The sequence below is a fragment of the Danio rerio genome, chromosome 10 (genome assembly GCF_049306965.1).
Source record: "Danio rerio strain Tuebingen ecotype United States chromosome 10, GRCz12tu, whole genome shotgun sequence".
Lineage (NCBI taxonomy): Eukaryota > Metazoa > Chordata > Actinopteri > Cypriniformes > Danionidae > Danio > Danio rerio.
The window spans coordinates 22,430,740-22,449,182 of record NC_133185.1 but is presented as its reverse complement, the minus strand read 5'-3'; the positions used below and the strand labels follow the sequence as shown (position 1 = coordinate 22,449,182).

The 18,443-nt window shown below is 32.7% G+C and overlaps 2 protein-coding genes across 10 annotated transcripts in view; one reads left to right on the top strand and one right to left on the bottom strand.

The window, feature by feature from the left end:
* The window catches only part of kcnn2 (potassium calcium-activated channel subfamily N member 2), a 95,928-nt gene extending 85,224 nt beyond the window's left edge, over nucleotides 1-10,704 (bottom strand). For all 6 annotated transcript variants that reach the window (XR_012386207.1, XR_012386205.1, XR_012386206.1 and 3 more), the window contains exons 1-2: nucleotides 9,857-10,704; nucleotides 5,441-5,536 (exon numbers count right to left, since the gene is read on the bottom strand). Coding sequence is in view for 3 of the 6 variants with exons in the window: in XM_073914615.1 (XP_073770716.1) it covers nucleotides 5,441-5,536; nucleotides 9,857-10,639 (879 nt within the window). In the remaining 3 variants the exon portion in view is untranslated. The remainder of the gene's footprint in view (nucleotides 1-5,440; nucleotides 5,537-9,856) is intronic.
* A 3,952-nt stretch (nucleotides 10,705-14,656) lies between these two features.
* The window catches only part of smarcad1b (SNF2 related chromatin remodeling ATPase with DExD box 1b), a 35,007-nt gene continuing 31,220 nt past the window's right edge, over nucleotides 14,657-18,443 (top strand). For 2 of the 4 annotated variants that reach the window (XM_005155635.6, XM_073914076.1), the window contains exon 1: nucleotides 14,680-15,151. In XM_005155635.6, coding sequence (XP_005155692.3) covers nucleotides 15,097-15,151 — 55 coding nt within the window. In that variant the 5' untranslated portion in view covers nucleotides 14,680-15,096. Of the gene's footprint in view, nucleotides 15,152-18,443 lie in introns of all 4 variants that reach the window. The other 2 variants (NM_001353868.1, XM_686544.10) reach the window with 2 other exon arrangements.

The window sequence follows — 18,443 nt, the reverse complement described above, 5'->3', positions numbered from 1 at the left end:
TTCAATACATGCCGCACACTTATTATTCTGACAGTGAAACTCATATTTCATACATTACCCTGGCATACACATAAAAACTGATTGCTTTCATTTCATGTATACCCTGATCTAAATCCACTGTACATTATGAAAATAATCTCACTGAGAGAAAAAAACACAAGGTCAATAATGACAGAGTTTTCATTAATGTGGATCAATTTCTCAGTTAACACTGTTCTAGAAGATATACAGAACAGAGGTCATCCAAAAAGTTTCATATCTAATTTAGATTGTGTGATGTTGCTGTCAGATTGCATGTTTTCTCACTCCTCTGCCATGCCAACAACACTTAATTGCCTGCACCTCAATGGCCACACTGAGGAAATCTCTCCGTGGCTCTTTGACATCTCAGCTGGATGGCTGTTCATCACCTGCGGTCTTGGCAAGGCCGAGAACCTAAATTCTAACTTTTTCGATCCCTGTTGAAGGTCAATGTCTTTCCTCCTCCTCGTTCTGTCTCGCAGCGCATCTAAAACCTTGGAGTCACGCTGGATTGCACCGCAGAAACTGCCTGATTGAGCAGTCTGATTCATTCCGTCTTTCATAAGGCTTTCTCCGGCTTTAGTCATCGTCAACTGCATTACAGAAAATGACTCCTTTTTGCTTTGACTTTACCAGCAATGTGACCTTTTAAAGGAATAACTCACACAGGACTAAACATGAAAGACTTTCTTGCCTCTATGAAAAACAAAAGGAGGCATTTTGAAAAATGTCCATGCTGTTCTTTTCTACTTCAATGTCATAAGTGAATGGGCACAAATTTTGTAAGGGTATACAGTTGGTTATTTCAGAGAGACTAGCGGTTATTAAAGCTAAAGATCCTACCCACCTCGGATATTCAACGTCCAATCAGACGTAGACCTCATACTAGAAGTGACTAGCCTGAGGTCCATTACTTGTCCATTACTTCCTGTGTCATTCACCAGTGAGAAAACATTACAGTTCAGCACATAACCTAACAGTAATACCACAACAATAAGGGCGAGTGTCCACCAAAGCATTTTATTCAGAGGCATGTGCATTTCTTCCTGTTGTTTTCAAAGTACGCAATAAGAATTTTGAGAGTGCCAGCAGCGTGACGAGATACTGCGAGCCCGCCGTTTTTTAAATGCGCTGGGAGTTGGAGAATGTTCAACTTAATCCAAAGATTACAGAGTTCACAGAGACTTTGGTTAAACTGCAGAAAAGCTCTCAAGAGTTTAGCTGGGGGAGTGTAGACATTGTCAGCCTGCATAGTGGAAATGCACTGATGACGTGACTTGTTTGAGCAAACAGCTTTGCAAATCTACATCTTGACAGACAGGTAGGACAGCCTATCATTATGCTGGGATAAAACAATTTGATTGGACAAAGTTTTTTTGGTCCTAGAACTTTCACAGATTACATAAATACATATACAGTAGAAGTCAGAATTATTAACCCTCTTAAATTATTCTTGCCTCATCTGTAAACAAATATTATTAATGTAAATAATAATTAGAATGTAATGGAAAATATGCTGTCTTAAGGCATCACTGGTGCTGTTTCCGATCATCGTTAATGCAGTGCAAAGTAAGGCTCAAGAATGGGTTTGAAAACGATTACATAGTCTGAATGTCAATTTCGATTACTTTTTGATTCATCGCCCAGCCCTGCTAAAAATATTGACCTTATACCGGTTTTTAAAAATTAAAACAGCTTTTATTTTAGTCAAAATGAAACAAAAATGACAGAATGATTTTTTCTCCAGAAGAAAAAATATTATCAGACATACTGTGGAAAATTCCTGTTAAACATCATTTGGGAAATAATTGAAAAAGAAAAGAAATTCACATAAGGGCTAATCATTTTGACTTCAACTGAAAGTCACACATTTAGACCACTTAACTTAATGAAGTGCTGTCCAGATGTGAAGAGACTTTCAGACAGCATTACAAAAGTGTTTTTTGAACCAAATCACTTACACCTTAAGCTTATAAAGACCAGGACACACCAAGCCGACAGTCACCTTAAATAAGTATGTTTAGCGTACATTTTTAAGTCATGCTAAAAGGAGCAGTGTGAACATTCTTTAAAGCATCCACTTTTATCCCATTCAGAATAAAACACTAGGTTAAATTATATAAAAGTGTGTATATAATGATGGAATGTTTATGATGCTACCATTAGAGGACTTACAGTAAATGTAAATAAGCAGCGTAAAACATTCTTCCAAATATCTTTTTTACTATGCTCTGTATAATAAAAAAAGCCTTACAGGTATGCAATTTCTGTATTTTTTAGGTGATTTGACAGAAACTATATGCACATTTGTGGTACTTTTAAAGGTTATATGTAAATGAGCAGCATAAATATTCTTCCAAATATATTCTTTTTGATTATGTTCTGCATAAAAAGCCATACAGGCTCGTAATTTTTAGGTGATTTGGCAGAAACTTTATGCACGTTTGTGGTACTTTTAGAAGTTATACGTAAATGAGCAACATAAACATTCCTCCAAATATCTTTTTTATTACGTTCTGTATAAAAAAAGCCATAAAGGTTTGTAATTTTTGTAACTCTTAGGTGATTTGACACAAACTATATGCATGTTTGTGGTACTTTTAGAAGCTATATGTAAATGAGCAGCGTAAACATTCTTCCAAATATCTTTTTTTATTATGTTCTATATAATAAAAAAAAAACTATATAGGTTTGTAATTTTTATAATTTTTGAGTGAACTGACAAAAACTATATGCTTGTTCGTGGTACTTTTAGAAGTTATATGTAAAATGAGCAGCATGAACATTTTTCGATATGTTTTACAAAATAAAAAAAGTCGTAAAGTATTAGAACTGTATGAAGGAGTGTGATCATTGCATAGTGGTCACTAACTGAACTCCTATGCCTTTGCACAAGTGACTCAAGGGGGAATAAAACTACTAATCTCATTTCCTCTTCAATCTGACCACACACACACACACACACACACACACACACACACACACACACACACACTATTAACTAATAACACTTTCCCCATTCTGCCAAAAGCACTAGTACTACGATCTTGTTGGCACTATGTACTTATTGGCAGTACAAGCTTATTGGCGCTCCTTGGCCTTATCTAAGTGCTTGATTTATATGTTTTGCTATTAACGCAAGTATCGGTCAAAACCAGTAAATCCAGCATGGCATGACAGCTTCAGCCAAAAAAACCCTTTCTCATTAGCTGGTCTTTTGTGCTTGTGAATTTACCCAAAGCTCTTCTTTATGCTAAAGCTTTTCTTGACCATTTGGACAAACTTAAAATAAGAATCATCAATATCCCCCTCAAAAAAATCACTTCAGTGTAATGTGTTCAATTCTGAATGTAAAATGTGCAAGAAGGTTTAAATAATTAGCCTCTAATTAATGTTAAATTAAAAACCCAGGAAATAAACTTGCTCTCTGAAAGGTTTGCAAATCAGTGTGAATCTGACACTGCCCTCAATGATGAAATCTTCAGTGATGAAATCTGTTCGTCCCACAAGACATTAACAATGATATTTCCCTATTGGACGATCTACACCTGGTTTCTTTCATAATAAGCTTGTCTAAATCAACTTGAATGAGATTTTTGTGTCTGTATGAAAGATTATCTAAATAATAATAAATAAATTGCTAATGTATTTTTTATGACAGGAACAGGTAATAAAATATAATGTAATGTAATATATTATGATGTGATATATAATATAATATAATATAATATAATATAATATAATAAATATAATATAATATAATATAATATAATATAATATAATATAATATAATATAATATAATATAATATAATATAATAAAATATAATATAATATAATATAATACAATATATTATAATGTGATATATAATAAAATATAATATAATATAATATAATATAATTTCATTTGATATGATATGATATGATATAATATAATATAATATAATAAAATATAATATAATACAATATATTATGATGTGATATATAATATAATATAATATAATATAATATAATATAATATAATATAATATAATATAATTTCATTTGATATAATATAATTTCATTTGATATAATAAAAAATAATATAATATAATATAATATAATACAATATATTATGATGTGATATATAATAAACTATAATATAATTTCATTTGATATGATATGATATGATAGAATATAATATGATGTGATATATAACATAATATAATTTCATTTGATATAATATAATATAATATAATATAATATAATATAATATAATATAATATAATATGATGTGATATATAATATAATATAATATAATATAATATAATATAATTTGATATGATATAATATAATATAATATAATATAATATAATATAATATAATATAATATAATATAATATAATATAATATAATTTGATATGATATGATATAATATAATATAATATAATATAATATAATAAAAAATATAATATATGTTTAGTTAATTAAGAATGTATTAATTTAGTGTAATTATTATGATAATTGTGTACTTATATATTATTGTATTATAATTTATAATTATAGTTTAATTAATTTATTTATTTTCAGGGGCAAAAAACGCTTTAAAAATACCACTTAAATCTGGTTTTCCCCGACCACGAGAATATTGAAAGAATACGAATGTGAATATGAAAGAACGAGAAAGAAAGAAGTGGAATAAATCAAATAAATCTTTGATGCTGCATTTCACTGGCTGCAGAGTATTTTAAGAAACATCTCAGAGACAGAAACTTACAAGATTTTAGAATCACCAGCACAAGCTAAGTGGCATCTTTTTTGTTAATGCATTACTTAATGCAAAAAGATGCATTACAATGAAGATATGGATGCTGAATTGCATAAAATCCACTAGTAATACAGTAATTTAACAATTCACTGATGCAAGGTCATAAGACTGAGTGCTACAACTTCTTTATTCCAACAAATATGGACAAAAAGTGCAGAATCAGACATTTACTAATAACAACGTGAAAAGCAAATGCACTGAAAGCCTTCAAACCTAATCTGTAAATGACATTTCTGCTGAGAATGCTAGTAAACTCATAACTCTCACGATATGCTCTAGATGATTTTATGACACTTGATGTATGCTGAAAAATGTCCCTTCAACTTAGTGTTGTCTATTCGACTTGCTAATAAACTGTGAACAGCTACTGTTAAAACCAGGTCAACAAGTCACTGACAGGATTTCATGGCGTGATTTGATTAAGCCAGTGAGAAATGGAGAGGATGCGGTGCTATTGAAGATAATCCGATTGTAATTCTATGGTAATGGATATCATTTCAAGTGCAACGTGTCGAGTGTTAGTCGGGAAGAGAGGAAGTGTTAAGAAACTCACTGACTTTTATAACAGCAGAACCATATCAAATAACAGTTTTAAAAAGTCAAAGAAAAGTTACCTGGATTTCCCTGGCATGATATATGATAATCAACCCAAGTAGAATGATTGTAGAAAGGCTTATCAGGCATTTTAGGGCTAAAGAATAAAGTGACTCCTGAAAAAAGGAAGAAAAAGATACAGTAAGTAATTTGTATTAGTTAAAACATACCTCATAATTGCATGTTGATTAAATCTATAAAACATCAGCAACAGCATAACAACAGCAAAAACTTACAATGTACAGGTGAAGTCAAAATTATTAGCCCCCCCTTGAATTTTTTTTCCTTTTTCAAATATTTCCCAAATGATGTTTAACAGAGAAAGGAAATTTTCACAGCATGTCTGATAATATTTTTTATTCTGGAGAAAGTCTTATTTGTTTTATTCCGGCTAAAATAAAAGCAGTTTTTATTTTTTTTTTAAACATTTTAAGGTCAAAATATTAGCCCCTTTAAGCTTTATTTTGTTTCGATAGTCTACAGAACAAACCATCGTTATACAATAACTTGCCTAAATTCCGTAACCTGCTTAGTTAACTTAATTACCTAGTTAAGCCTTTAAATGTCGCATTAAGCTGTATAGAAGTGTCTTGAAAAATATCTAGTCAAATATTATTTACCGTCATCATGGCAAAAATTAAAATAAATCAGTTATTAGAAATGTGTTATTAAAACTATTATGTTTAGAAATGTGTTGAATAAATCTCTTCTCCGTTAAACAGAAATTGGGGAAAAAATAAACAGGGGGGCTAATAATTCTGACTTCAAAGGTACTTTTAATCATTCTGAGAGATAGTTTGAGTCTGAGGGATAGTTCACCCAATTCTGTTATCATTTACTCATCCTTCACTTGTTTAAAAAACTATTGAACTACTGGAAAGAAACCGGAAAGAACAAAAGAGAAGATATTGTGAAAAATGCTGATAGCTGCCACCCATTGACTTCCATAGTAATTTTTCCTCTACTATGGAAGTTGATTGGGTTACAGCAACCAGCATTTTTCAAAATATCTTCTTGTGTTTTTAGCAAAAGAGGAAAAGTGACTTTAAAATGCCCACGAAATCAAAACTAATGGTATCATTTTGTTAGTTCACATTACTAGTATTGTGGTGAACAATTCATCTGTGCATGTCATTAAGAAAAAAATAGTTTGCCCTTCTAATTTTTAATTGAAATCTAAAAATGCACTTCCTGCTTTTCTCTGTTCAGTTGTCAGATTATGCCCTCCAGCTGTCAGCTTTGACAACAAAGAGTAAAGGTGAGCAAGAGGTGTCTCTCCCTAACCCTTTTTTCCAGATTTTTCTGAATGAATTGATTACTCATTCAGCTCAGTAGAAAGAAACAAGCCACGCCCACTGTTTTCTCATTTAATGTTCCATTTCTCTAGGAACTGCGTCACAATACGTAAAAACTAACTGTAAATAAATAATTGATGATGTAATTATCATTTTTGGGTGAGCTTTCCCTTTAATCATTTGCATATGACCATTGCACAATATAAATAGATAGTTCAACTAAGTTAAAATTAGCTGTTTATTCACTCATCCACACTCAAAAAAACAAATGTGCTGTTTGTTCAAACTACTGAAGTAACATGAGCTGAAACAACACAATTCTTCAGTTTTCACAATTCTTGAGGTTTTTTTTTGGAACAAGTTAATTGTTTTATGTTCAATTCACTTAAATTTGTAACTTACTACAAATAACTAATTACTTAACTAGTAAGTTAACTTAATTCCTTTATGTTGACACAATACAAGTTGATTGTGTGGAACCCATCATTTTTTAAAGTGCATGGAAATCCAGGCTCAAACAAATACCTTTGCTGCTTGTTCAAACTAAATATTGAAAATGAGCTGAAACGACACAATTCTTACTTTATTTTATTTTTACAGTGCATGATTTTGCTGACTTTTCTTCAGTTGAATAATGAAGAAGATTTTAGCTAGAACTTTAGTGATTTGCATTGTTCAAGCAAATATTCACAAAAACTTTGAGAGTCAAAAACATAAAACAAGATGAATTCCCTTGATTCCCAATGATACACTGAGTTTTAATGAAAAAAGCACTCGCCTTGCAGAAGCTGTGAATGTTGAAGACGTTTAGTTTCTTGTACAGATGATCAATTCTTTTATTAGGTCTTAGTGTATCACAGAAATTAATTTTGCATTGTTTATGTTTTGTTGACTCTCAATGTGCCTTTACACTAAAAAAAAAACAATTGTTACATTTACAACTTTTTTTTAAGTTAATTAGTTGTAAACAATTTATATAGGCTGAATTTAAACAAGGTAAGTTGAACATTATTAAATGTATTTCCTAGTGATGGGCTGCAGCTGGAAGGGCATCCTTCCTGCGTAAAACATATGCTGGATAAGTTGGCGGTTCATTCCGCTGTGGTGACCCCAGATTAATAAAGGGACTAAGCCAAAAAAAAATGAGTGAATGAATTATTAAATTGAATGTGTTTGTTTAAATTCAGCCCATATAAATTGTTTCCAACCACTCACTTTAAAAATAATTGTAAATGCAATGATTTTTTTTCAGTGTAGACGTTGACCTTCATTATGACAGCAAGGACCCCAGTTTCATTAAAAAAAATCCACCATTGTATAAGCCTGAGAGTGGCTAAATTAACAGCAAATGTTCTTATTTGGGTGAACTGTCTCTTTAAATAAAATCTGTGATGCAGTTTTACTATGTGTCAGCATATTTTCAGTTGTTTCAGTCTCAATGTTCAAAAATTACAGCATATTGTTTAGTAGAATTTAACAGCAACAACAACGCTGTTGTTTCAAAGACACACGATCATTGATTTTCCTGGGGTTTCTCTTACAGACGAGACACTTGCTGCTCTACTATTAAACTCATTCTGTTCTCACAGATGTGGATTGTATGATGTGGTTATAATGTAGCAGTAGCTGTTTAGTGCTTATATCAACTATAGATATAGTGAAAATATATGAATGTCATCATTTGGCAGCTCTGTGGCAAATTGACTTGCAGTAATGCATTTCTTCTTGGGACTTTTATGGTACTGCAGTTACAGTATTTTATGAGCATTCAAATGCCATTATAGGTAAATAGCACAATTCTTATTTATTTTCCCAACAATAATAACAATAAACATGACTAAAAAAGGGATGATATGCTATAATTAAATAACTTTTAAAGCGTTTCCACTTTTTGCAAGTATATGTTAACATTTACAAAAAGGATGTTTTAATGTTTGTAGCAGTCCAGCATTTCCTTTAGCAATCACAAGCAGTTCTGTCATTTTTTTTTTGCATTGATATAAATTATTCATGAAAGACACATGAATTTTAATTAGAGAGAAAAATGTTTTGGCCATTTGCCATTTCTATACAGCATAACAGTTTTATATTTTATTATTCAAACTAATTTGTGTAATTAAATCTATTGTGAAAAAAAAGTTTATAATGTTAAAACTATTACAAATGGACATGAATTTAATTAGAATTTAAACATATATAATGTACAAAAACAACTTTTTTTAAATTCTGATATGGTAGAACAGTATTTAAGCAACGCAAAATAAAATGTGAAAATAAACATGTTTCTAATGTTAAAGCTTTCATCATCGATATAATTGGGTAAAAATAAAATTATGTATTTAGCCACTTTCCACTTACCTATCCTTTAATTTTTTCAATCTCTTTTTAAATTATTACGTAAGAAAACACTATGGTGAAAGAAGCATGTTTCTTATTTCACATACTTCTACCATTAATATTCATATCACTTTGTTACTGGAAGTATTTTATGTAAAACTAAATTTAATATAAAAAGCTATACAATACAAACCAATTTAATTCTAAAATTATTTAATTCTAAAATAGTTATAGAACATTTTCTATTTCAGTATAACACACTTTTTTTGATTGGTTTTTGGATTAGTTTGTATGTAAATGTATTTACTTAATATTAATTAAAGTACAATACTGTTTCTAGTCATTTTCTATTTAACAAAACTATTATAAAAAGAAGTGTTTTATATTATAAAAGAAATATGAGAGCAGTTTTAATCACTTTTCTTTGTTATTTAAACTATTTTACATATGAAATAACTGTTCCAACATCAATTTCTTGTAAAGGTCTCCAATTATTTGTTTTTTCACCTGTCCATTTTTTTACTTCTAGAATTATTTACTAACTTGATTAATAATCTTAATAATAAAAGACAATGTGAAAAAACTATCCGTCAAAAGTGACCGTCCAGAAAACGTGACCTTGCCACGATTCTCCATTCCCTCATCCGCTCCGCACACTTTCCAAACTTGTAGTTGTCTCTCTCTCTCTCTCTCTCTCTCTCTCTCTCTCTCTGTTTCTCTCTCTCTCCCACTCCCTCTCTCCCTTAATGAATTCTGACCTACATGGGGGAACCTGCAGGATTTGGCGACTATTAAGTTACACACCTTTCCGTAGGCTCCCCAAGAGAGTTCAGTTTCAATGACCATCACCACGATCCCAAACATCCCAAAGATGAGCGCGTAGTCGCTGAGCCGCTTCCTCTTCTCGAACAGGGCCCTCCGGTGCCCGAGCTTCTGCCCGATGTTCTGGTTCTTCTTCTTGCCCGATTTGCTGCCGCTGTGGCTACATCCACCGCCTCCACCTCCTCCTCCTCCGTCCCCCGTGGCGTAAGGCATGAGGGTGCTGGAGTTGTTCTCCGGCTTGGAGGCGAGTGTGTCGGACGCGTCCGCCGCAGAGACGGGCTGCAGTGGCTGGGACTCCGAATCAAACTCGTGCAGGTTCCTGCGGGACGAGCTCAAGTTGCTGAGCGGCCGCATCACGCCGCCGTTGTATCTGCAGCTGCTCATGGCTATTTGGGTGTAAGAGTTACTCTCTCTGTGGCTGCTGGCCGGACTGCCCCGAATCTGCTGCCGGTTGTGGTCGCGATGAGGATGATGATGGTGGTGATGATGATGTCTGGATGAACTACCATGACTAGAGGGCGTGAACTCGCTGTACTGAGCGCCTTGCCTTGTTGAAGATGAGACGGACGGTGTCCTTAAAGTTCCCAGCGGCGTCCCGTGCAAAGGCTGGCTTTTTCTGGCATCCTCGCAGGTGGAGGAGTTGTTGCAGGTGCAGTGCCTGATGGAGCGCTCTTCCTCCCGCCCGCAGTAGTGCTGGTACTTACAGTGCTGCTGCTGCTGCTGCTCTGGATAGAAATTGTTCTGCAACTGCAATGGGGTTTCCATGTCAGAGCTGCTGCTTAAAGCGGAGCCCCGTGCTTGCACCCTACCGAGGGGGCGTTGTGATGAGTAACGGAGGATAGAAGCTGGCGCGAGGATGGACCCACGTCGGCTCCTGTAGAAGTGCGAGCGAGCTTCCGATTGGTCGGCGACCCAAAACAACTGGCCTGACGTCAGGCGGGGAAGGTGGCAACATGCGGTTCAAATGTGCGGGCATTCATATCCACAACTCGCTGCTCTCAGGCTTTTCCTTTGGGCTGAGAGATTAATGGATTTCATTTAGATAATATTTATGGTTTCTTTACGTTTGTTTGTGTTACAATCCACATAAAATGTCTAGAATTAAAAGTAGATTTTTATGTTTATAAGAGTATTAAAAATGTAAACAAATCAGCAATAAATAAAACTCATCGACGTTACATTTTCCAGACATTGTTTCTTTGAAATTCAAAACTTACATTTTTCACTCATTTTCCCTTGTTTTATTTATTGATCTATCGGAGGTCACATTGAAATGAACCACCAATTACCATCAGCTACAACCATCAACCCTCTGTGCCGGGAAACACTCATACACCCTCCTATTCACATATTCATACGTTATGGCAAATTTAGTTGATCCAATTCACCTATACAAGATCTTTGGACTGTAAGGAAACCAGAGCACTTTGAACTCCACACAGAAATGCCTCCTGACCCAGCCGTGACTCGAACCGGCGACCTTGCTGTGAGGTGACAGTGCTAACCACAGAGCCACAATTAAATTGCACCATACAATTAAATTGATTAAAATAAATTAAAGTAATATATTATTATACTAAGAATAAAATATAAGAGGTGCAATAAAAAAAAACTAAGAAAACAAAACTTTATTTTAATTGAAAATAATGGTTTCTGATGGCCATACACAGTTAAGAATAAAATAATAATAATGATACTTCTGTATACGGATCAAATAATACTAGCAAAATTAATTTAATGTTATATTTTTATACAATTATATACATTGTTTTATTATTATATTATTCATTTATTATATTATTATATTAATTATATTATTGTGTGTATGCATGAGTGAATTAAACAAATATTGATTAACAGATTTTTTTGGGGGGAGGCAAATAAACAAATTCACAATTTACGTATGGCATCTACAGCTAAATATAAAACAGTTTTTAATCATCCACTTTTTGTAATTTAATAAAATCAAATAATTTGCAATTCAATTATTGCTTTATTTATTTATTTATTGTTCAGAACGGATTGATAAAGGTCCAATTTATATCTGTCAACACTCCGTCATGAGCCTCTTTGTTATTAACAAAATTTAATAAAAGTATCAACTAAAAAGTATCTTTCTCGTATAACACAAAAGACAGTGATGTTACCTGCATATGTTACCTTTTAATCAACAATGCTTGAACAATGACAGAAAGGCATTAAACCTTTTTTTATTACACAAAAGACTGAGATAACTATCATTGTTGCTACATTCACAATCTTTCCATCCCCATTAATAATAATAATACAACATATATAAACAAATAAAATAACACAAATTAACAAATAAAATAAATGATAAAGGGGCAGTGTGTAGCACAATCGCCTCACAGAAAGAAGGTCGCTGGTTCGAGCCCCAGCTGGGTCAGTTGCCATTTCAGTGTGGAGTTTGTATGTCCGGTACAGGTGAACTGGGTAAGCTAAATTGTCCAGTGTATGTTAATGGGTGTGTTTGGTGTTTCCCAGTGATGGGTTGCAGTTGGAAGGGCATCCGTAAAATATGCTTGATAAATTGCCCGTTCATTCTGCTGTGGTGACCCCAGATTAATAAAGGGACTAAGCCAAAAAGAAAATGAATGATGAACGAATGAATGAATAAATGATAAAGAAAATTAAGTAGCAGGGGAGTTGAAGTTCTCAAAATATGAAACCAAAATCCTCTAATAATGAATATAAATATCTTGATTTTGACTTTTTATCACTCTGAATGTCTTCAAATACAGTTGAAGTCAGAATTATTAGCCCCCCTTTGATTTTTTTTTCTTTTATCAATATTTCCCAAATGATGTTTAACAGAGCAAGGACATTTTCACAGTATGTCTGATAATATTTTTTCTTCTAGAGAAAGTCTTATTTATTTTATTTAGGCTAGAATAAAAGCAGTTTTAAATGTATTATAAACCATTTTAGGGTCAAAATTATAAGCCCCTTTAAGCTATTTTTTTTCAATAGTCTACAGAACAAACCATCATTATACAATAACTTGCCTAATTACCCTAACCTGCCTAGTTAACCTAATTAACCTAGTTAAGCCTTTAAATATCACTAAGCTGTATAGAAGTGTCGTGAAAAATATCCAGTAAAATTTTATTTACTGTCATCATGGCAAAGATAAAATAAATCTGTTATTAGAAATTAGAGTTATTAAAACAATTATGTTCAGAAATGTAAAAAAAAAATCTCTCCATTAAAAGGAAATTGGGGAAAATATAAACAGGAGGGCTAATAATTCTGACTTCAATTATATATATCACAGATTCTTCTTCAAACACCAGTAGTATTGGGGGAATTTTGAAAAATGTACATTAATAAATGTAAAATTTTATTATCTGGAGAAAATATTCTATACTACACGAATCAGAATGAATTGTTTTAGTGAACCGATTCCAAAGCTCCGATTCTCTAAGACGAATCAAACTCGCCACTACAGTCACAATCCACGTGCACCTGACTACATTTAAAGCCTGGATTTATTGTACTCTTAAAAACAAAAAAACAAACAATAAAAATCATTACAACAACAGAAATTACAGAAAACAAGTCCACTGAACAACCGCACGTATAATCCTTAATGATTAAACACTGCCTTCCTTTCCAGTGCATATTGCGTAACACTCACACAATCGCTGGCACGCCTAAATCATAACAATATTCATCTCGATGTCAATACAAGTGTGTGTTTATTGTCTTAATCTTCATTAAGTACAGCACGTGTGGAAGTCGCTGCAGTGTTACCGCAGTCACAGCACGTCACCTCGCAGCGTCAGCAGCATCTGAAAAATCCTTTGTTATTGTTGTCTCGCTTCTTGCCAACTTGCATCGTTATGAAGCGAGATCAAGCTGCCGTCAGTCTGTCAGTCAATCACCGAGCAGCTCATTACTAGAGGACTATCAGAGAGTTTGAATGAAAGAAAGATGACTGGATGCGCGCGCCATGTGTTGGAAAACTAGACAGATACTTGAAAACAAGGCAGCTCGGTTTCGTGCTAGACACTCGGAGATGTGTGATGGGTGTACTGTATCTTGCTGCAGATGTTGTTTTTTTGTCTATCATCAGCTGTGCCTCATGTTTGATTTACTCATTTATATTTAAAACATTTCAAATTTGGAGTTAACTATCTTTGATTTATTATTATTATGCAGTTATATTATTGTTATATCATTATACAATTTATCTTACTACAATACATAGTCATAAATCATACAATAATTAAACATAAAATGTAACGTATGCAACGCAATGTAGGCTACATTATCAACTATTAACTGCATAATTGGTCATTTTTATTAAAAATTAAACATGGTTTTTATTTATCTTTATATTTGTAATTTTATGTTAGTAATTAATGATAATATGTGCTTTTTTATATTTCAATAACTAAGTATTACCTAATTTCAAACTATTAATATATTATTTAATATATACATATAGGAATAATAACAACAATTATTGTTTTATATTAATAGTTATAATAATAATAATGCTTATTATTATTTATCATTATCATTATCATTATAATAATTATTATTATTATTATTATTATTATTATTATCACTACAAAAAAAAGGGGGGTATAACTAAAATGTTTTTTTAACTATAGAATCTAAATAAAATACTTGCAACTTCACTGTTTAATTGACGGTATCCTTTGTTTCTAAATAATCGCGCATTTCTTATTATCCTTTTATGAGGGAAAACCTTTCCTTTTCTCGAGTTCACTTCCCTGTACTTCTCTACTACACATGCGTGCCTTCACGGCCACCGTAGTTACAGATGTTACAACCGGTTAGCGTTTGATCAGAACTGTCTTCATTCATTAAATACCGTACAAACAACAAAAGCGGTGAAATATCTCAGACACACGTCACGCAGACTAATGGCCGGAGTTAACCAGGTTTATCTGTTCATTAGCGGCGGCCGAAACCGACTAGAGGCTGATTATTGACAAAGCGATCATTTATTAGCTCGCCGGTGAACTCTTTGTTATAGTCAGCTGCTTTTATGGTCCCCAAATCAGCTGAAAGCGGGTTGTAGATGGTGGATTCGGGCAGCGACGCGTCAGATGTGGCTCAGTGTATCGATTGAGATGCGTGACATTATGCGCGAAAGTGGATTGAGCTGTTTTTCTAACGCGTCGAGTGAACAATGAGGAGAAAGAAAGGACCAGCATCATCCTCAGATCATGAGGAGCCCCCGGGTAGGATGTGATGAGTTTGACAGTTTCAACTGCTCTTTCGGTATAACGTTACCACAAATGTACTGCTTTAAAATTGTGATGTTAAAATGTACACATTGGTCATTCGAGAATTGGTTAATAAATAAAACAGTATTAAATAAACTGTGCTTCCCAACATGACAAATGTATGATAAACACATGTAATAAATGCTAAATGCAAATGAATTATGCCAATATTACGAAACGTCATCGTAAACTAGAATTTATTTGCATAAATGCATTTATAGATTTACATTTTTTCAGAACCAATTTGAGATGTCAAAATGTTAACTATAAAATGTTGTCAAATAAATGTTTAAAAAAGGAAAATATTACTTATGAAATCAATAAAAGGGCATTTTTAAATTCATTGCATATATACTCTATAAAATTTTACCCTTTTCAGTTTTGTTGTCATCACTGTAGGTTTTCTGCTGTTTAGAGTTTACTGTCAATATCTCAGTTTTGGACAAATTTTATGATCTACAATTTACATTTAAATGTAAAAGTTCAGTCATTCATCATGCAGATTTGTTTATGTTGTTATTTGAGCAATCTGAACTAAAGTTCACATTTGTTATTAGTATTTGGTATAGTACATATGCTGTATATTAATAATGAAATATACATGTTAAATTTAAACTAAAAAGACGATGCGGTGGCTCAGTTATAGCCTTACAGCAAAATGGTCACTAAATAAATGCAATAAATGCTAAATGCAAATGAATTATGAATCATAAATGCATTTTTAGATTTACATCCTCTCAGAGCCAATTGGAGATGTTTAAAAAATGTTTTTTTATTTTTTATTTATTTACTGGGAAATAGGGCTGCACAAAATATCATTTTGGTATCGATATCGTAATCAATGTGATCATTCGCAATACTCTCGTCACGAGCATACGCAGTGTTGAGTTTGCATGTGTTTTGATGCCTGTGATTGTATAATGACCTTAAAAGCATTCAGACATAAGAAATTGTACCATAAGTAACTTTAACAGCAATACATTTAATTGAATTGTTTTTATCATTCAGTTACTGTACTTGAATACTGTTAGACTCTGGAAATGATAAAACACTTTAATTTATTTGCAGCTTCCACTTGATTATATTTATAGATTGTTATCCATGAAAATACTCACAACATGTGCAAATACAGAAATGCACTGCAAATAGCACAGACCACAATGAAATTGTGTCGGGGGGTCCCAAAAAGTTTATAGATTGTTTATTAGATTTTATGGAGATGTACTCCCACTGCAGACTCATTCCAATCCATCTAACATTAGAAATTATTTCTAAATACCAAAGATATTCAAGTTATCTGGTGAAATTGTATTCATATCTAAATAAAAATAAATAAATAAAAATAAAAAAATCTCAGTGCTAGATTTTTCCAATATTGTGCAGCGCTACTGGGAAATCTACTAAAGAAAGTGCAACAGAGTGTATTAAAGGGTTAGTTCACCCAAAAATGAACATTCTGTTATTAATTACTCACATATTTTAGATGAATTCAGAGATCTCCCTTATTCATAGACAGCAAAAGTCCTGAAACATTCAAAGTCCGGAAAAGAACATTCAGCGGGACTTTTGTGCACCCCAAGAACACGTTTGTGCACAAAAAAACAACAACAGCTGGCAATTCAATTTCTAAGTAAAATAACATCTGTGTTAAACATAGCATAATGACAACTGAGCATTTTGCTCTGCAATGTAAATTAAATCTATTGCATTTGCTACTGTTGTACAGAGATGCCCAAACTAGGGCCCGTCGGCCAAAGCTGGCCCATTTTAACCTATGATTCGGCCTGCCATTTCATCTGAGAATAGAGTGAGAATTTTGAGGGTTAATGCCTTTATTACATTGTAATTTTTTAACATCATTTAACAACTTTTCATTTGTTAGTTTTATTGTTAAGCTTCAAAAAAAAAAAAAAGAAAGAAATGAAATGTTTCAATTAACTGTTGTAAATGAATCCAGTATTTTAAAAAAATTAAATACAAAATGAGCAAACGATTACTCAATGGATAGACCACAATTCAGAAGTCCTCAATAAGCAAATCAAGACAAAGGCAGGTGCAGCCAGACTAGTGTATTTAGCATTAAACTCCATTATGTTATAATTGGAATTCTAATGTTTTCATTAGAATAGGTTTGTTATAAAGTATAAAAATATATAATGCATTAGTTAATATCATTAGAATAATGTTTTCTATAGTCTATAGTCATTCATCTAAATTAATAGAAATGCCAACAAAATGAAAAGAAGAAAAGAAGAACGAGCCGCTTTCACGAATATGAGCATGGTTGCACAGGAAAAAGTGATATTGATTTTATGCAAACATTTAAAAAATATAGATTTTTGTTGTCAACATCTCATAGTTTTGGTCTTTTTGTAGTTCTAACCCACTTTGTTCTTGAACTTGTCTTAGTCTGAAGCCCTCAAAGTCTTCAGCATGTTTTGGTCTCAGCACTCTCTGATCTTGGTCTTCACTTACTGTCTATTGAAGTAGTCGTGACTACAGTACTCAGTGGTGAAAAAAGTACTGACAAATCATATTTAAGTAAAAGTACCATAATTTGCCTAAAATGTACTGCAAGTAGAGTAAAGTATGTGTTGTCAATATTACTCAAAGTATGAGTAAAAAGTAGCTTTTTTAAAAGCACTCAAGATTAGTAAGTAATGAGTGTTACACTGTAAAAAGCTGATGATTTACATGTAATTTGTGGATGTGTGTAAACGTAACATTCTGTAGTGCATTTAGTTATTGCTCGGCAGGCACACGTCATAGGACGTTAACATTAGGTTAGATTTAGGTTGTGATGTCAGGTGAACAAAATTCAATGTCTAGCCAGCACAAGGACAACGTTATTTTGAAGTTCAATAACGATGTCAAATGATGTTGATATTTGGTTGATTTTAGATTGTTAGAAAGTGACCAAAATCCAACATCAAGCCAACATCTTAAACCAACTTCATATTGACGTCAAATACTGACATTTATTTATTGGGTATGGCAACCAAAATCCAATGTCTGATGGATGTCATATTGGAAACGTCCACTTAATGTCAAGCTCTTCTAACATCATCATTAGATGTTGATATTTGGTTGATTTTAGGTTGGATGTTAGACATTGACATCAGCCTAACGTTGGGTTCTAATTTCAACCTGATTTCCATTTCCAAACAAAATTCAATGTCCCCACAACGATGGGGTACAACGTAAAACAGACGTCATGTTGACATCTTGTGCCTGCTGGGTGTTTAAAGCCATTTCGGTCATCATACAGTAAACATCTGTCATCTTTT